Source organism: Ursus americanus, chromosome 6 (assembly GCF_024610735.1).
Source record: "Ursus americanus isolate L20-20 chromosome 6, mUrsAme1.1.p, whole genome shotgun sequence".
NCBI classification, from domain to species: domain Eukaryota; kingdom Metazoa; phylum Chordata; class Mammalia; order Carnivora; family Ursidae; genus Ursus; species Ursus americanus.
The window spans coordinates 15,327,254-15,348,551 of record NC_142132.1 but is presented as its reverse complement, the minus strand read 5'-3'; the positions used below and the strand labels follow the sequence as shown (position 1 = coordinate 15,348,551).

The 21,298-nt window shown below is 32.0% G+C and overlaps 1 protein-coding gene across 7 annotated transcripts in view; it reads left to right on the top strand.

Moving 5' to 3' along the window:
* ATRNL1 (attractin like 1) overlaps nt 1-21,298 on the top strand; it is a 747,087-nt gene that overhangs the window by 107,198 nt on the left and 618,591 nt on the right. For all 7 annotated transcript variants that reach the window (XR_015724716.1, XM_045803217.2, XM_045803216.2 and 4 more), the window contains exon 10: nt 14,525-14,679. Coding sequence is in view for 6 of the 7 variants with exons in the window: in XM_045803217.2 (XP_045659173.2) it covers nt 14,525-14,679 (155 nt within the window). In the remaining variant the exon portion in view is untranslated. The remainder of the gene's footprint in view (nt 1-14,524; nt 14,680-21,298) is intronic.

Sequence of the window (21,298 nt, the reverse complement as noted above, 5' to 3'; positions counted from 1 at the left end):
TTATCTTTTTATTTCTTTTTGGGCTGATATGTGGAGATGCAGTTTTTTATGTTACTTTTACATGTAACAACTTGCTGTATTTTAGTAACTTATGTGTAGATATTTTTCAGTTTTTTTAATAGATGATCAGATTATATGCATTTAATGGTAGTTTTGTTTCTTCTTTCCTGGGTCTTACAGCTTTTTATTTTTCTTACCTTATCATTTATCAGCAACAACCTCCAGTTCAATGTTGAATAGAAGTTAACAGGCACCCATTATTAGTTCGGAGCTTTAACAAAATTCTTTTGGTATTTCTCCAGTAAGAATGATGTTCACTGTGGGCTTTGTAGATGTTGTTAAGAAAGAGCCTTTTTTTCCTGGTTTGCTAAGAGTTTGTATCATGAATGAATGGATTTTATCAAAGGTATTTTGGAGGGATGATTATCTGATATTCTTACTAAATAATTTACTGTGGGTAATTATTTTAATTATGTTATTAACCTAATTTGGGTTAAGTCAAATTTAGTTAATACGTATTACTTCTTTTTTGGCTTGCTAACATTTTGATAAACAATTTTGCACTGATATCAATAGATTTGCATGTGGTTTTCTTGCATATTCTTGCCAGCTCTTTGGTGGTAAGTTTATGTGGGGCTCATAAAATGGGTTGGGTACTATTCCTTTTTATACTTGAGAACAGTATGTCTAAGACTGGGAGTATTTTTTCGTGAATATTTTATGGTGATAACCTTCATGTCAATCATTAGAAAACAACTTTATGTGTAGAATTTATATACTAAATCCAACATATGTAATGGTTATAAACCTATTTAGATGCTATAATCCATTCTTGAGTAAGTTTTGATGAGATTATCTATTTTTAGGAATCTAGCCAAGAAATCAATATCTTCTGTTAAATTGTTATAGAGGTGTTTATTATGTTCACTTAGAATCTTCAATATCAGCAGCATTTGTAGTTATGTTCCCTTTTAATTATTTTTAAGCACTATCTGCAACTCTGTACTTAACCATCCATTATCTATCATTTATTATTTTTTTCTCAACTAAGAGTGAGTTGTTGACATGAAGCCACTTTAAACCTAAATATTTTTATATGTATTTACTAAAAAGCAAGGACATTCTCTCCCATAATCACAGTGTAGGTATCAGATTTAGGAAATTACATTGATAGAATTTACTAATCTGTAGATTTTATTTAACTTTCCCAGTGGTCCTATTATCTTTCATTAAAAAGATAACACTTTTTTTATTGCTGAATTAGATTTCTCAATAAATTTTGCATGTATGTTCACATGTGAAATTGCCTGTGGTTTTTCCTTTTTATATACTATCCTACTTAAGTTTTGGTTTTTTTTTCCTTGCCAGGTTTGGGTATCCTTTCCTGATCCAGGATTATATCTAAGATCATACATGCATTTAGCGATCATGCCTTTTCAGTCTTTTTTAATCTGGGAAAATTTCGTCTTTCTTTTGAAGAATGTACGTACCCAATCTGGGATGTTTCCTCATGATTAGATTCAAGTTTTTAAATTTTTGGTAAAATACCAAAATGTTTCCTTCTACGATTTTTTTTAAACAATTTTTATTGACATAAAAAACTCATATAACAATATTCTCCATTTTAACCATTTTTAAAGTGTACAGTTCAGTGGTTTTTAATATATTTATAATGTTTTGCAACCATCATTAATGATTCCAGAATACTTCCATCACCCCAAATGAAATCATATATCCCCTAAACACTCTTCCTCCATCTCCTGGAAACCACTAATCTACTTTCTGTCTTTAGATTTGCCTTTTTTTGGTATATAAAGGGAATATACAATATGTGGCCATTTGTGTCTGGTTTGTTTCACTTAGTGTAATATTTTTAGACTTCATCCACACTGTGGTAATGTTTTAATACTTCATTCTTTTTTATAGCTGAATAATATTTCATTGTATGAATATACCACATATTGTTTATTCACTCATTAGTTGATAGACATTTGGATTGTTTTCACTTTAGGATATCATGATTGAGGCTGCTATGAACATTCCTGTAGAGGTTAACTTTTATATATTGGTTAAAGTGGTGGTTAAAATGGTTCCAGTTTTCTCAACTGTAAAGACACAATTTTTCCTTTTTAAATTAATAAACACCTGTGGAGAAATACTTTTAGACTATGTAAAATACTTTTAGACTATGTATTCTGTTTCTTATTAAACTTTTACTAATACTTTCAGCATCCACTATCATTCTTGTGAGAAAGTTATTACCATGACGGTTACTGAATGGTGATATCTAATTTTATTATTCCTTCTAAATTGCCCTGAATTTTTCTTTATTTTGTTAAATGTTTTATAATGAATTGTGATTTTTCTTTATTTTGCTGCTCAGAGTGTGTCATGTTTGGCCACTGTGCTCTCCTTCCAGCCAGGCTACTGTGTTCTTAGATGTGTCCTCATCGTCTTTGTGCACTCCTCCACTTTCTGGCACACATACAAAAAAAATTCTTTTCACATCTTGTTCTTTCCCTGCTGGAATAAGTAATTTCCTCAAGGAACCCACATTCCTTTTAGTGGAGAATAGCATTTAAAAACCAAGTTTATGGCACTGGGTTTGTTTATTGCTTTTTTGATGTGTTTACAGATCCTCTCAGAAGATAGAGACAGAAACATGGAAACACACATAATCTATATCTATTTATAGAAATAGGTATACATCTATATATCTGTCTGTCTGTCTGCCTAAACCCTGTCTGTCTAAACTACATAATGACACAGTACAACATCACAGGATTTATTCTAGCTTTCCTCTCTTCCACATTTGTAAATCACTTCTGACAGTGAGAAACCTGGATCAAAAGATAACCTTAATTTCTTTCACTGGAGTTTTAGAATTTTTATTATATAGATCTTATACATATTTTATTAGATTTATGCCTATTTTATTTTTTCCTGCTAATATAAATGGCATGTCTTTAATTTCAAGTATTCATTATTCATTTAATTTCAAGTATGCATCGTTCATTGCATATATAAGAAAGCAGTTGACTTTAGTTTATTAACCTTGTATTCCTCAACCTTGCTATAATCACTTAGTTCCAGGGATTTGCTGGTTGATTCTTTGGGATTTTCTCCATAGACACTCATGTCAGTTGTGAGCAAATACAGTTGTATTTATTCCTTTCCATTTTGTGTATCTTTTATTTCCTTTTCTTATCTTATTGCATTGGTTAGGACTTCCAGTACAATGTTGAACAGGGGTGGTTAGAGAATAATTTTTGCGTTGTTCTTTTTCTTAGAAGGAAAACATCTAGTTTCTCATTGTTAAGTCTGATTTTTTTTTTTTTTGGTAGATTTTCTTTATCAAGCTGAGAAAGTTCCCCTCTATTCCTAGTTTGCTAGGAGTCTTTATCATGAATAGATGCTGAATTTTGTCAAGTGTTATTCTGTATCTGTTGATATGATCTTATGATTCTTCTTTATCCTCCTGATGTGATAGATTACATCCTTGGCCTTCAAATGTTTAATCAGCCTTGCATACCTGGATAAATCCTATCTCTTTAATCATTAGATTAAAACTATTTTCAACTTAAATTTCTCTCTAGTAACTGAATATTTTTTCCTTGTTCCATATATTTCCTTTACTATTTACTAGATAGTGTTTATTTTATAAAAAGAGATCATAGACCACTAGATTTTAAAAGGAAAATGTGCTATATTTTGTTTAAAAACATTCAACTTGAAAGTCCTCTATATTTGACAGTGGTATAATTTTGTATGTGTGCTGCTGAAGTAAGCACAACAGTGGTATAATTCTGAATCTATAGATTTCTTTTGTAATCTAAAAGGGCTTAGGAGAGAATGGGAGTCAAATTTTTAGATGAAGCCATCTATAGTAGTTTATTACAAAAGTCCAATATTCTTTCTTTTACAGCCTTATTGAGATAGAATTCATATACCATAAATCCACCCATTTAAAGTATACTATTCAGTAGTTTTTAGTGTAATTCACTGAGTTGTCCAATCATCACCACAAATTTAGAACCATTTTATTCCTGCAGAAGGAAACCCTATACTTATTAGTCGTCACTCCTCATTGCCTCTCAAACGCACAGCTCTAGGTAAGCACTATTCTACTTTCTGTCTCTATGGGTTTTTCTTCTGGACTTATAAATGGATGATACAATATGTTTTTTTTTTTTTTTAAATAATGGGCTTCTTTAAGCATAAGTGAGAGCATGATTTCATATTGTATGTATCAGCACTTAATTTCTTTCTTTCTTTTTTTTTGTTAAAATATATTCCATTGTATGGATATACACATTTTATTTATCCATTTGTCAGTTGATGGAAATTGGGGTTGTTTCTGCTTTTGAACTATTGCTAATAATACTTCTATGAACATTTGCGTACATGTTTTTGTGTAGAAGTTTATTTTCATTGCTTTTAGGTATATATCTAGGAGTGGATTTGCCAGCTCTATGGTTACTCTACATTTAAATTTTTGTGGAATAGCCAGACTGTTTTCCAAAGTGGGTGCACAATTTTACATTCCCACCAGCAGTGTATGAGGATTCTAATTTCTCCATATCCTTGCCAACACTTCTTATTGTCAAAGATTTTGATTACAGCTACCCTAGTGGGTATGAAGTGGTATCTCATTATAGTTTTGATTTGCATTGTTATAATGGCTGTTCATATTGATCATCTTTTCATGTGCTTATTGGCCATTTATATAACTCCCTTGGAGAAATGTCTATTAGGATCCTTTGCCCATTATTTAATTTAATTTTTGTCTGTTTATTATTGACTTAAGAGTCTTTATATATTCTAGGTGTAAGTCCTTTATCAATTATATGAGTTGCAAGTATTTCTCCCATTGTGTGTGTTATTTTTCACTTAGTTTACAGTGTCCTTTGAAGCTCAAAATTTTAAAATTTTGATGACATCCAATTTGTTATATATTTTGTCACTTATGCTTTTGGTGTCATATCTAAGAATCTGTTGCCTAACCCAATGCCAGGAATATTTACTTCTGTATTTTCTTCTATGAGTTTCATATTTTTAGCTCTTAAACATAGGCCTTTTATCCATTATGAGTTAATTTTTGTCTATATTGTGAGAGAGGAGTTCTTTGTTCTTTTTTCATGTAGCTATCCACTTGTCCTAGTAACATTTGTTGGAAAGAGTATTCTTTCCTTTATTTGAATTTATAATTCTTTAAATTGGCTATTATGGTCCCTTGAATATCCACATGAATTTTAAGATCAGCTTATCAATTTCAAAACAAAACAAAACAAAACTCTAGCTGGGATTTTTATGGGGAATGAGTTGAATTTATAGATCAAATTGTAGAGTATGGCCATTTTAACAGCATTTTGTTTTCTAATCCATGAAAATGGGCTATCCTTCCATTTATTTAGGCCATTTTTAATTTCTTTCCTTAATATTTTTTTAGTTTTTACAGTATAAGTTTTATACTTGCTTTGCTAAATTTATTCCAAAATATTTTATTCTTTTTGATACTATTGTCAATTGATTTTTAAATGATTTTATATTAGGATTTTGCATTGGTAGGTATAGAAGTTGGTAGGTATAGAAGTTCAACTGATTTTTGCGTATTGTTCTTTCACCCTACAGACTTGCTAATAAACTTATTTATTATTTCTAATAATTTTTTGTAGATTCATTAAAATTTCTATATACAAGATCATGTCATCTGCAAATAGTGACAGTTTTACTTCTTTTAATAGAGTTTTACTTCCTTTCTAACCTGAATGCCTTTTATTTCATTTCCTTGCTTCTTTCCCTTTCTGTAACCTGTAGTATAATGTTAAATAGAATTGGCAAGAACAGACATCTATGTCTTGTTTCTGGTCTTGGGGGGAAAACAGTCTTTCACCATTAAGTATCATGTCAAATGCTCTTTTTTTTTTTTTTAATAGATGTCTTCTATGTTAGATTTCTATGGCTGCTGTAGCAAGTTACCACACACTTGTGTAGCTTAAAACAATGGAAATGTATTCTCTTACAGATCTGGAGGCCAGAAGTCTAAAATCAAATTGTGAACAGGGCCATGCCACCTCCAGAGGTCCTAGGGAAATTCCTTTCCTTTCCTTTTTCAGCTTTTGGTGGCTATCAGTATTCCTGGAGTTGTGGATGAATTGTTCTGTTGTCTGCCTCCAAATTCTATTACCTGATACACTTTTTTTGTGTGTGTGTCTTTTATAAGGACACTTGTCATTGGATTTAAGTTAGCTGCATAATCCAGAATGATCTCATCTCAAGATCCTTAATTTAATTACATTTACAAAGACACTTTCTCCAAATAAGGTAACATTCACAGGTTCTAGGGATTAAAACATGGATTTATCTTTTGGGGTGGAGTACCGTTCAGTCTCTAGCAGGTTGTGGACGTTCCTTTGTATCCCTATTTTGTTGAGTGTTGTTATCATGAAGAGGTGTTGGATTTTGTCAAAAACTTCTCCTGTATCTATTGAGATTATCATTTATTTTTTCCTTTATTCTATTAACATGTTGTGTTACATTGATTTTCAGATGTTAAGCCAATTATGAATTTTTGGGATAAATCCCACTTGGTTATGGTGTATAATCTTTTTATATATTACTGGTTTTGATTTTCTAGTATTTTGTGCAGGATTTTTATGTCTCTCTTCTAAAAGAACATTAGTCTGTAATTTTCTTGTGATAGCATTGGTTTAGGTATCAGACTCACACTTTCTCATAGAATGAGGTGAATATTGTACCATCCTATTTTATATTTTTGAAGAGTTTGTGAAGAATTCACATTACTCTTCTTCCAATATTTGTTAGAATTCACCAGTGGAGCCATCTGACCTTCCTTTTTTTTTTTTTTTTTTTTTTTTTTTTTTTAGGAAGGTTTTAAAATTCCTAATTCAATCTCTTCATTTGTTATAGGTCTATTCAGATTTTCCATTTCTTCTTTTCTTAATTTTGGTAGTTTATATCTTTTGAGGACTTTGTTTATTTCATATTGTTGTTTGTATATAGTTGTTTAGTATTGGCATTATAATCTGACTTATTTCTGTCAGATTGGTAGTCATATGCCTTCTTTCTTTCTTTTTTATATTTTATTTTTTAAAAAGATTTTCCTTATTTATTTGAGATAGAGAACGAGAGAGAGTGAGCACGAGCTGGGGGGAGGGGCCGAGGGAGAGGGAGAAGCTCCTTGATGAGCAGAGAGCCTGACCTGGGCTCGATTCCAGGATCTGAGATCATGACCTGAGCCAAAGGCAGATGCTTAGTGAACTGAATGAGGTGCCCCTCATTCTTGTTTTTAATAATTTAAGTTTTCTGTCTCCTTTTATTCTTGTTCAGTATACCTAAGGGTTTGTCTTTCTTTTTTTTTTTTTTTTGGTCTTTTAAAAGAAAGAACTTTTGGCTTCATTGATCCTCTCTATTGTTTTTCCAATCTATTTTATATTATTTCCTGTTCTAGTCTTTATTATTTTTAAATTCTTTTTGGTATAGGCTTGGTTTGCCCTTTTGTCCAGTCTCTTATGGTTGAGGTTTAAGTTATGGAATTCTCATTTTTTCTTTAAATACATGTACTGCAAATATAGATTTCCCTCTAAAAATTGCTTTTGGTGTATTCCATGTTTGTCTTGTCTTCATTTTCATTCATCTCAAAGTATATTCTAAAATGTTTGTGATTTTTTTCTTTGACCCATTTATTATTTTGGAGTTTTTGTTTCATTTCCACATATTTGTGATTTTCCCAAATAACTTTCTTTTTGTTTTATTTTAATTCCAGTATAGTTAACATTCAGTGTTATATTAGTTTCAGGTGTACCGTATAGTGATTCAACAATTCCATACATCAGCTTGTGCTCATCATGACAAATGCACTGCTTAATCCCCAGCATCTATTTAATCCGTCCCTTCACACCTTCCTCTCTGGTAACCAACAGTTTGTTCTCTATAGTTAAGAGTCTTTTTCTTGGTTTGTCTCTTTCTCTCTCTCTTTTTTTCCTTTGCTTGTTTTGTTTCTTAAATTCCACATATGAGTGGAATCATATGGTATTTGTCTTTCTCTGACTTATTTCATTTAGCATTATACTCTGTAGCTCCATCAATGTCATTGCAAATGGCAAGATTTCATTTTTTATGGCTGAATTATATTCCATTTTATACAGATACCACATCTTTATCTGTTCATCTATTGATAGACACTTGGTCTGCTTCTATAATTTGACTATTGTATCCTAAATAATTTCTGTTATTTATTTTTAATATCATTCCATTGTGGTCAGAGAGCATACTTCATATTATTTTAAAACTTTTAAATTTATTTAGGCTTATTTTATGACCTAGCATTTGGTCAGTCCTAGAGAATGTTACATGTACACTTGCAAAGAATGTGTATATTGGTGTTGCTGGCTACAGTGTTCTCCATATGTCTGTAAGGTCTAGTTGGTTTGTGGTATTACTCAGGTATTCTATTTCCCTGTTTATCATATAGTTCAGTCCATTTTTGAAAGTGAATATTGAAGTTTGCTACTATTACTGATTTCTGTTCTGTGCATTTTGCTTCATTTTTGGGAGGTTCTGTTGTAAAGTCATATATGTTTATGACTGCCATAGCTTCTTGATGAACTGATCCTTTTATCACTGTGAAATATTACTACTGAAGTCTAGGACCATTTTTGTTTTAATGTCTATTTTGTTTGAGGTCATTATAGCTACTCCAGCTTTCTTATCTTTATTGTCTGCATAGTATCTTTCTTTAATCCCTTTTCTTAATATATTTGTACCTTTCAATCTAAAATATGTCTCCTGGAGAGAGCATATAGTTGGTAATTGTTCTTTTTTTTTTTTAATCCCGTCTCACAGTCTCTGCCTTTTATTTGTATATTTAATAGCTTTAATTTAGTGTTATTTTTGATACAGTTGAATTTGTCTGCCATTTTACTCTTATTTAAATATCTCATTTGTTATTGTAGATAATGCTTTTTGTTACTCTTTTTTATTTCTCTTTTTGCATTAAGTAAATATTTTCTAGTGTAACATTTTAATGCCTTAATAGTTTTTTAAAAAATACAGTCATTTTAGTTACTTTTTAGTGTTGGTTCTAGTGCTTATCATCCATAACTTATTGGAATATCTTTCAGAGTTACCCTAACTTCACTCCAGTGAAATATAAAAATGTTACTCTTACAGAACTCTATTCCCTTTTTCACCTATTTTTGTAGCATTATAATTATATGCAATATCTATATTTGTTGCAAGCTCAAAAATATATTCTTATGCTAACTTCATATAATTTTGTCTCTTAAAGAGACAGAGTAGAAAGAAGAGCAAATATATATTCTTATGTAAATTTGTTATTGAATATTTTTGCATGCTTCTTTTTCATTTGTTCCTGTTGATTTGCATTACTATTTGGCATCTTCAACATAATTTTGCTTTCATCTGTCACTTTGTGCTGTTATTGCCAAAGATATTGCATTTCTATATGTTATAGGTCCAACAATACGATTATATATGTATTGTTTTATAATAATTGTTTTTCAAATTTATTAGGAAAAGAAAGAAGAAATAATCTTTATCTTGTTTATTTTTGAGAGATAGTTTTATAAATACAAGATTCTTGGTTGACATTTTTTTCCGGATTTCTTGAGCTTTAATTGGCAGATAAAAATTGTGTGTATTTAAGGTATATATGTGATGTTTTGATACACATACACATTGGGAAATGATTACCATAGTCAAACTAATTAACATATTCATCATCTTAACATAGTTCCTATTTTTTTTTTTTTTTGGTGTGTATGGTGAGAATACTTATGATGCACTGTCTTAGTAAATTTCAAGTACAATCTTATTAACTGTAGTAACCATGCTGTACATTAGATCTCCAGAGCTTATTTATCCTGCATACCTGAAACTTTATATGCTTTGACCTACATCTCCTCTTTTCCCCCATTCTCAGCCCTTGCAAACCACCATTTTACTCTCAGCTTTTTTGAGTTTGACTTTTTTAGATTCCACATATAAGTGAGATTATGCAGTATTTGTCTTTCTGTGTCTGGCTTATTTCACTTAGCATAATATTCTCCAGATTCATCTATGTTGTTGTTAATGGCAGGATTTCTTCCTCTTAAAAGGCTGAATAATACTATATATATTTATATTTATATTACATTTTCTTTATTCATTCATCTATTGATGGACACTTAAGTTGTTTCCATATCTTGGCTACTATGAATAATGCTTTAGTGAACATGAAAGTGAAGATATATTTTTGAGATACTGTTCATTTCCTTTGTACATATACCCAGAACTGGGATTGCTGAATAATAGTATGATAGCTCTTGGTAGTTCTATTTTTAATTTTTTGAGTAGGCTCTGTACTGTTTTCCAAATTGATTGTACCAATTTACTTTCCTACCAACAGTGTACAAGGGTTCCTTTTACTCCACATCCTTAGCAACACTTGTTATTTCTTGTCTTTTCGATTATAGCCATTCTAACAGGTATGAGGTGATATTTCATTTTGTTTTATTTGCATTTCCCTGATGATTAGGGATGTTGAGCACTTTTTCATTTACCTGATGGCAATCTGTATGTCTTCTTTGGAAAAATACCTATTCACATCATCTGTCCATTGTTTAATTGGATTGTTCTTTTTTTTAATTGAGTTTTGTGAGTTTTTATGGATTTTGGATATTTTCTCCATTCTGCAAAGCTAGGTCCAGTGCTGAGGGCCTCCCATTTTTTTTTCCCTTGGGCAGTGCCTGAAGTGTTCAGGGTTAGGTAACTTCTACTAATGTAACAGAGTTGACCCAGCTATCTGTGTGTGCTCATGAACCACCTGCCAAAGCTCCAGGGTGCTACATGGGGGAGGGATTTATAGATTGCTGGGGGGACATATTTGTGCTATTTGGAGTAAGTCTGCAGGTGATGTATCCTGTGAAGTTCATGGGTGGGCCTCTTGATAGAGTTCATGAGGTGGTTAGTAGAAATGTTGAGTCTTTGTTGAGTTCTGTGCCCTAGCTGCTATGAGCACCCTTTTTCTTCCTCTGCCAATCTTCTTATCTTTCTGGATCGCATAAGAAAGAAGCGGTCCTTTTGGGCATAATCCTGCTTGGCTGTGGAAGCCAGATACAGACTATGCTCTCACTTCCCCCAGAGGAGTAATTGTAGGTTGAAGGGGTTTCTGTTTGGGAGTGAGTGGTGTTGCCTAGGGGAACAGGTGATGTGGTAATGTGATATTGTTCTTCTTACTCTCCTTGCCCTTCCTGTTCTTGGAATTTTTGCTCCAAGTGGTCCTGGGATTTCTGGGCTCCCATGAAGTTACTCTCATCTATCCATAGTTGATAAAATCTGTTTCTGTGGGAGGATGAGGTCAGAAAACTCTTATTCCATCATCATATGTCACTCCCTGTATCTTGACTTTTTTTTTCATTCAGCACTTTGCGTATGTCATTTCACTGCATTTTGGCCTTTATTGTTTCTAATGTGAAGTCAGCTGTTTGTCCTATTGGGCTTCTCTTGTATGCAAAAAATCATCTTCCTCTTGCTGCTTTTAAGATTTTCTCTTTCTCCATGGCCTTCAACATTTTTACTATTTTATGTCTGAATGTGGTTCTTTCTGTGTTTTTTCTTCCTTGGAGTTCATTGAGCTATTTGGATATGTATATTAATATTTTTCATCAAATTTGGGATGTTGTCAGACATTATTTCTTGACAATTTTTTACCACTTTCCCCTCTGCACTAGTATTCTTAGTAAGTATATGTTGTTGCTGTTAATGGTGTTCCACATTTCTTATAGGCCCTGTTCATTTTCTTCTCTTATTCTTCAGATAGCAGAATCTCTATTTTTCTATCTTCTACTTCATTGATTTTTTTTTCTTCTGCTTGCTGAAATTTACTATTAGACTTATGTCGTAAACTTAAAAATTTCAATTCTTATACTTTTGAATTCTAGATTTTCTTTTTTTTGGTAATTTCTGTATCTTTTGTTTTGTATTTGATAAAACATTGTCATATTTTCCATCTTTAAACCTGTTTTCTTTAAGACTGAACATTTATAATAGCTGCTTTGCAGACTTTTTTGCTTCATCTGATATGTGGGGTCTCTCAAAGGCAATTCTGTTGCCTGCTTTTTTCCCCTGTGTATGGGTTACTTTTTCCTATTTCGTTGCATGCCATAATTTCCTCTGAGCACTAGACATTTTAGATAACACTGTAGCAACTCTGGATCCTGTTTTTTCCTCCTTTTCTGGAACTGTTGTAATTTTATTTATTTAGTGACTTTGCTGAACTGCTTTAGTGAAGTCGTTTTCTTCCTCCAGTATATCTTCTGATGTTGCTCCTCGAAGGAAGCAGCCTGGGGATGCACAAAATCACCCCTGGATGATGGTAGTTTTAGCAGGGCTGACTTTTTCCTCTGACCTCTCTGGTAAGCTGTCTGACTCTGTATCAACCACATGATAGCCACCACTAATGCCTGAGTGATTACTATATTATTCTCAGCAATGCTCTGGGGCATAAATTGCTCCTTAGTCTGTTTGAATTCAATTTCAACCCTTTTTCAGGAGTAGTCTTCGAGGCCAGTTTTAGAGATTCTGACTCTAGTAGGGCTCTTATTAGCTATCTTTTCCCCTGTTTTTCTCTGGTGTACTCCTCTCTATTCTATGTTTTAGCTGATTGTTCTCATGAAGTTGCCAACTGTTTCTTAAAGCCTTAGAATGGAAACCTCCATTTTTTTTAGAGTGCCCTTAAGGCATGAAGTTTCCCACCTTTTGTTATAAAAAAGCTCAGTTGCCAGGGGAGATCTGTGGTGCTCTCTTTTTCTTAGCCTGCCTCTTGCTGGTGTGGGGTGGCGTGAGAGTCTCAGCCACAACTTTGGAATTGTAGGTAGGGTTAGTAGTCTGTTCCTCCTGGAGTGATACCACTGTGTTCTCTGCAGGCAGTAGATGGGGACGGTGGCCTTTGCTCTTAGCTTGCATAGAACTTCTGTCCTGTGACTGATGTGGGGTGAAGATTTGCTGGGCCTCTTAGCCTGCTAGGTCTGAGTGTATAGCTTATACTCCATGAATGGGGGCTAGGTAGAGGATGAACATTCAGACCTCTCATGATTTCTCGTGGAATAGAACTTTTGTCACCAGAGCTGTGGGTCATGAGAAGTGTTGGCTGTCTGCTTTTCCTAATTAGGTATCAGTGGTCTGGACTAGGAGCTGAGGAATAAAGGAGCTCTCAGTTCTTAGCTTTACCCACCTGGGGCTGAACTTCCTCCTTACTGAACTGGTTGTGTGTGTGTGGTGGAGGAGGGTGCTGATATGGGGAACGATGGGAGTAGACAATGGGTTTAATATCATGGACTGCTGCTGTTCCTACTGAAATTTAGTAGACATTCTTGATTGAATATTTATTTGTTGTTGCTCTTACTAAATTTTTCTGAGAACTTAAGTGTCATTTTTTGTAATTTTTACCAATTATAGTTCTCTCCCTATAGAGTTTGTGGAACTCCTTATCTTGCCATTCTGGAAGTCAGCTCCATATTCTTTAAGCATTAATTGCTATAGGTTTTTGAGATATATCTTACTATACTATATGTACTGGGTTTACATTCTGATTCTTTTTTTAGTACCAGTGCTTTATTTCGAATACTTATAAAGTATTGATTCATATTGATTCATATTGAGTCATGCAGTTTATTATATATCAGTACATTAAGGTGAAATATAATTGTGAGCATATATTTATAGTACTTTCAGTTAAACTTCAGTTAATTGAAAACATATTAATTTGATGTTTCTCAAAAATGCACTGTGATTTTACACAATATGGATCTATCTCAAAAATAATCTTGAACAAAAGAATGTACATACAAATGAATACAAGCTATATGTGATTCTATTTTATAAAGTACAACACAACAATACAAATAGAATAAACAGCCTAAAATTGGTATGGAAGCACAAAAGAATCAGAACAGTGGTAATCTTTTAAAAAAATATCTCAGTACTGTTTACTTAGTTGTGTTTATCTTGTGAAAATTCATTGAATTTTAGACTTATGTGCATTTTTATGTATGTTATATTTAAATAAAAACTTACATAGTGTATTATGGGAGCCATATGAATTATTAGTTTTAACTGTAGTTCAGAGTAAATTTATTATATTTCAACTTTCTATTTACTTTTGTATTTAAAACTGATGTTACTTTGGTCCTCTAGTTTTAAGAACACTTGTTTCCTACTTTTATAAATGAAATAAAAGTTCAAATATAAATTATTATAAAATCATGAACAATTATGTTTAATATTGTGTTTCCTTGAAACATTTTAAGATACTGTGAATCTCAAAATATTTTAAAAATATTGAAATTTAGAGGCCATTTCTGACTTGTTAAAAAAATAAAGCATGTTATTTTCACAATTCGAAGGAAAATTCTATATGCAAGTTAGACCCTTTATATAATATATATAAAATCAGGGAGGTCTTTTTATCCTTTGTAATACATTTTTAAATTTTATCCTGTAGGACTATTTTGAAAGAAAGTGGGTTTGCCAGATACCTTCATTCAGCTGTTCTTATCAATGGAGCTATGCTTATTTTTGGAGGAAATACCCATAATGACACTTCCTTGAGTAACGGTGCAAAATGTTTTTCTGCCGATTTCCTGGCATATGACATAGGTATGTATCTGTTAGGATTGTACAAAGTAGGAAATATCAGAAATTTGTCATGTAGAGATTCTCAAATACATTAATTGACAGCATGTGTATATGCCATTTTAGAGATAAATTCAGTGACAGATTATGAATGGAATTCTCTCTAATTTCAGCACAATAGTAGTATGGGGCCAGGAGAACAGATATTCTAGGTTTGAGCATCCTTTTTGAAGGCTTTTGTATGTTGTATCCCTACTGTGAGCACTTATCAGTCTGTTGTGTTGTCACATTAGTTTTGATAATAGGTAGATATGGAGCACTGTCAAATTATGTAAATTACAAATAATAGGAATGCAAGCATTGTAGTGTTAGTGGGTATGAGCAAAGATGTATTTAAATTAAACACAGATTTAGTTACTTGGTGTAGGAAGATGACACAAGTAAAGAAAGGAGTATAGAGACAGTAGAGCTAAAGAAATAAGATTTGGGGACAAAATGGAAACCCAGAACACATCTAAGAATAGAAGTAACTGAATAAGAATATTTTCCAGAGAACCAAAAATACAGTGCATTTATACAGTTTGCTTAATTTTAATTATGCTATCTATAGTGCTATACATTTCTAAATATTAAATGTATGTATTTTTTGAAATAGTAAATTTAGCTACCCAGTGGACTATTACAGTGAAAATATTTCTTCTTTTGGGTCATTTTATAGATGAAGCCTACTTTATATTTAAAATATATTTAATAGTAGTTCAGAGCACTTTTAATTGATGTTGTAAAGTAATATGACAATCTTAAGCTATTATGAAACTTCCTGATAAATAAAAATAACAGAAACCAAAGCATAACACATTTAATGGATTCAAGAGATATACTTTTGCTCTTAAACATCATAAAGTCACATAGTCTACTTTGAAAAATTATTTCAAGTGGTGGAATATAAAGAAAATTATGCCTATTAATGAGAACTTTGGTTTTTATAACATCATACATTTGGAAGAAAATTCCTAGTGATAAAATTAAGCATCCTTTTTCACTCTAAACTGTGAGTATCCGCCTGTAATTAATCATTAAAAAGAATCCATTGCCATTAGGATTTTTAGATACTAAATAATTAAATCTTTAACTTTTTGAATTAATAATTTGAAGTGATAATTCATTATCAGAATTGGATTGTCTTGGCTTATAAATTAGCGCTGAGATCCTGAAAAATGGGTTAAATGACGTACTGAATCTAGGCTCCTTTTTATGATCTGTCATTGCCAGGGTGAGGTTGTCAACATACATTTTTGCCTGTGGTGATGAGACAGTAAGCTTAGTTCTCTGGAGGTAGATGAAGGGATTTTGTTTTGTTTCGTTTTGTTTTTCTTTTATGAATAAAAATCCTAGAAAAGTGTAGAATTTGTTGTAATTGTTAGAAATCTATGAAGTGAGATTTTGAACTTTTTCAGAAGATTCTTCAAGGAGTTTCTACCTACTCTCTATACTTTAATGAAGAAGTTAATGTTGAGCTATTTCATAGCTAACATATTGGGAAGTTATTTTTATTCCTTCCATATTGTTCAAGATTATTTTCTTTTAGGGTTTATGTATCAAGACAGCTTACCCATGTGAAAAATATTAGAGGTATTAGTTTGAGAGAGAGAGATCAGATTATCATTATTCTAATTACTATTTTTTAAGTGTTTCTCAGGATTAGATAGTATGCTAAGGGCTTTATACACAATATCTTAACCTCTCTAAAAATTTTGTAACAAGGTGTTAATAAACTCATTTCCAGAATATTAAGCCCCAAACCATGCTGGTGGTAAGTGGTACATCTAGCTTTTGTAACTCCTAGAACTTGTGGTAGTCTTTCCACTTGAGTACCACATGCTGCTGTTTGTTTGGGTCCATTTTATGATCTTAATTTTGCAACAAATTATCAGACACTTATGTTTAATAATGTTTCTTAATTCTGTGGAAAGATAGAAGCAAATATCAGTTTCATTTTTCAAGCAAATTATTCAGATGGGAGAAAGAATAACATTTTAAACAGTTTTACACTTAAACATAACATTAACAGTTAACAACAAAACATTAACAATATTAACAAAAACATAAAGCAACCATATAATTCAACATAGGATAAAAGTGTTCTATTTTAGCTCGTTTGATTATTTTTGTGCAGTTCCCAATAAAGCTCTCCCTCTGTTTTTGTTCTCTTGAGTTTGTGGCATCAGATGTTGGAATATTTTCCTGGGAAATGTATTTTTTATCTTTCAGAAAATGTCTTCCTAAATAATTGTTTTTATTATGGAGTATATTTTTGGGGGAATAAAATACAACCATTGCCTAGTGAACCAACTGGAAAATAGATCTGTTTTGAAAAAAAAGGTCATCTTGCTAATTTTTCTCTTTAGTACGTTACCCTTGGGCTTTTATGGCATATTTAACTGGAGTGCACCTGGGGAGTTAGCTGAGTGCTTTGTGTTTTATGATGTTTAAATAAATAGAAATATTTGTGCCGATCCTAATTTTTCATTGCTCCAAAAATTACTATTTCAATCTTATTGCTGTAGTAAATTTTACATAGTGAATATTGTTAATCTTTGAGGATATAACCTTGCTTCATAGTTCTCATTGTTATATTATAGATGATAGATGTGGAAGGCACATGCCAGGGATTTTTTAACATGGCTGTACCTTGGCATCCCCTTTGAAGGTTGTAGGGAAAAAAGCTTAGATCTGTATAAACTGATTCTTTTAGATTAGGCACTGGGCATCTATATTTTAAAAAAGTAACTCAAGTGCAATTGGTAATAGACCCAGGCTTGGAGAATGAGACTGAATCAACTATAACATATAGAATGATATATTACTTAATGTTCTTGTCTGTAAATATAGCTTGGAATCAGATAATTTTGTGATTCTTCTTTGTTAGTGGTTAGTGGTTATTGTTAGTGGTATTATTTTATTTTTGTTATTGTTAGTGGTATTATTATTGCTTTCAGAAAGCCACCATGACACATTATTCAAGATTAAAATGATCTTCATGGTAAGGATAACCTTCTGCTAAAGATGTAATAGAAAAACATGCCTCATATACATCTCATGTTATTAGACATTTATACTTTGAAACTGTTTGGCTGTACAAAGTACACATTGTCATAAAAGTTTTCTAGGGTTAGAAGGAAAAAAGGTATCAGGTAGTTTGTTAGTTTTTCACATCTCTAAAGTGTCACTAGGTAGTTTGAGGATTTCAACATTTACAAATGACAGATTGTCGTGAATTGAAACATACCTTAAGATTGAACTGCATTTTAAGACAATATTTCAGAATCATCAAATGAAGAACTATTACAAGAATTTTTGGTAGACCTAACATAGAATTATGATGCTTTTAATTACAAATGGTAGTCGTTATTCTCCAGTGAGAAAATTTTCCCAATGGTTAAGAGGATGTATAGAATTCTGAACAAAGTGGTTAAGAGGATGTATAGAATTCTGAACAAGATGAAGGACAACTCAGAGATACAGTGATAATATATTTTTTTCTCCAAAGGATAGTAAAGACATGGAAGTGTGATTTCCTGAGATAGATTAGAGTAGGGAGTAGGATTTATATTATAAATATATCTTGCAGAAAGCAGATACATTGAAACTGAAGCTGAAACTTCATATCAAAATAATAAGAGTTTTTAAAAATTTATTATTTTATTTTTTTCAAGATTTATTTATTTATTTGAGAGTGAGAGAGCGAGAGAGAGCACTCAAGCAGGAGGAGGAGCAGAAGGAGAGAATCTCAAGCAGACCCCTCCCCACAAGTGTGGAGCCCCACCTGAGGCTTGACCCCAGGACCTTGAGATCATGACCTGAGCCAGAATCAAGAGTTGGCACTTAACCAATTGAGCCACCCAGGCACCCCTATTTTATTTTTTTTTTAAGTGAGCTCTACATCCAATGTGGAGTTTGAACTCACAACCTTGAGAGCAAGTGAGCAAGCCAGGTGCTCTAATAGTAAGGGTTTTTAAAATAAATTTCTTGAATGTGACAGTTTTACTTACAACATTAACTTCTTAGTAGGGGATTATTTAAGAACAAACTCAGTAAACAAAACTTATTAAGTAATTTCATATTTTTAGAAGCAATATTTTAATTGGTAATGTGTGGTAATATGTATAGTTAACCACACAGTTAAAACACAGTGATGTTATAGTTCACTATGCCATTAAAAATTAGTTGACTAGTTTATGAAGCATAGCATGCATGTTTTTGTACACCCCTGTAGAGAGAGAGAGTGAGTGTGTGTGTGTGTGTGTGTGTGTGTGTGTTATGTATGATGGAAACAATTTTATAAGGTATATAATTTCATTAAAAATCATATTTAAACTAAAACATCTAATTATTTAATTTTTTGAACACTCCAGCAAAATTATAAAAATTCCAACCTACTTGCTCTCCATGTTTATAATTATTTTCATTTTGTGGAGGTCATTTTATTGGTTCCTTTCTTTGTTAATCAATATTTCTCTATGCCCTTTGTTAAATTCTTAGGGTTCTTCCTTGATGAAAGCAGCACCCTTGCCTGGTCACCTGACAGAACCTGTTTGTTTCTCTTTGTCATCAGAAAAACTCTTAAAATTATTCACACATTTTTTCACTGCATTTTGCCAACTACTGTTCTTAGCTTTACTGTATTTTTTTGCTCGAGGGGTTCTTTCTATAGTATACTATTATATAGAAGAAATAGTAGCTTCTTCTTTTTAAAAAAGAGGCCAATAAGTAAAGGAAAAAGTGACCTTTCATTTTGAGAAAAGAGAGAACTAGTATTTGTCAAACGTTTCCTGTGGTGCTTGGCACTTAACACGTGCTTTATGATATAATGCCTCATAACCTCTAATAACGCCTATGTAGTATGTATTATTATATTCATTTATAGGGGAAGAAACTGATTTAGCATGGTTAAACCCAAAGTCACATAGGTCGTAACACGGTATATTTAGAATTTGAACCCAAGCCTAAGTTCAAATTTCTTTTGATTCTGCCACTACACTATGATAATGATTTTTTCCCTGATTTAACAGGAAAATATTTGAATTATCTTTAATTGGGGAAAGGGCATATGATATTTGTTAATGTAGCAAGTCACTCAAGAAAATTAGTTTTATTAGTAGATTTAGAATTAGTCAGATTTTTAAGGTATATTTGAATTTTATTGTGCCTCCCCTCTCCCACAAATTAATCAGAAAATACTGACCTCAAGAGAGAAAATCAAGGAGAAAGAATAATAAACAATAAATCTCTCTTTCTCTTAACAGATCTACTAGCGTTTTGAGAGATTGTTTTGAATGCAAAAATTGCTGAATACAGATTCTTGTAATAAAATATAAAACTGAAAGAAAAGTTTTCAAATGTTTTAACAAAACCCCAGGGGAAGAAGGCCGGGGAAAGCAGTCATGAATATAGAATCAAAAATTTAAAATAAATTATTAGCAAATAGAACTCGACAATGTTTCGAAAGTATAATAAACTATGACCAAGTAGGAGTTATTCTAGGAACTCATGTATGATTCATTATCAAGGAATCTATAAATATCATTTTTATATCAAGACTATGTACAGAAGCCAACAGGAAATATCATTGTATGCTGAAACTATAAAATCATTTCAATTAAGTTTGAGAGTCGAATGTGATACACACTTTTCCTGGCAGAGAGTAAGAAACTAAATAAATATTTATTGAGTGAATGTCAGGGGACAAAATCCTGAGTGGAGCTGTGGTGAGATGACCTAGGAAAAGTGTGCACCTCTTACAATATTAGGAGAAGATTTGGCCTAGTGGGAGAAGAACTCAGTAAAGCACCATCACTTAAGGGGCAGGTGGAAAAACATTTTGGCAACATCCAGAAACTTGGTTTTCTATTACAAAATATACAAATCATTAATAGAAGATTTTCTTTATTTCCACCCAGTTTTGAGTCTTATATATACAATCTGTGTGTTCCCCTTAATAATATGAATACTGACTGATTTTTGAACTGGCATTTCAAGTGGATTATTAAAAGGATCTTTAAAATATGTCCTTAAAGCAGTAAGAGATACATATTTTCATTGAAATATGAATATTTATGGAAAAATTAGCCAAAGAGTATGCACTATTTTATGTACCATTGATAAAAAAACCAGTCTCTAAATTTCAGCATAAGTTCTTAGTGTAATTACGTGGCCCTTCATAGGAGGTAGTTCTGGCAGCACGGTATTCTGACTGCTGAAATTTGGGTTTGAGAGAATGGTAACTAATTTCTTGATCTTTTGTGTATTGAGTGTATGGTTTGTAAATTAATATTTAGTACCTTGCAGTATAAGAGTTTTTTAAAATCTATATTTCAGAGAGTATATTTTAGGTCGGTTGTTAGTCCTGTGTGGTTTTTCTATTGTCATGAATGGTATTTTTGTCAGTTTTCACGACATCAATAGGCCATGTGGGTTTGCTCTGATTTGTGTAGCATTGAACTGTTTGTTAAGTGATAATGACCTGAGTGCTCTGGAAATACATTGTCTTCTTGGCAAGAAATACAATTAAAAATTGTAATCAGATTAATGATATAACAGGCTTTGTAATAAAATAATGGGAGTAGACTATATGTAAACAAAT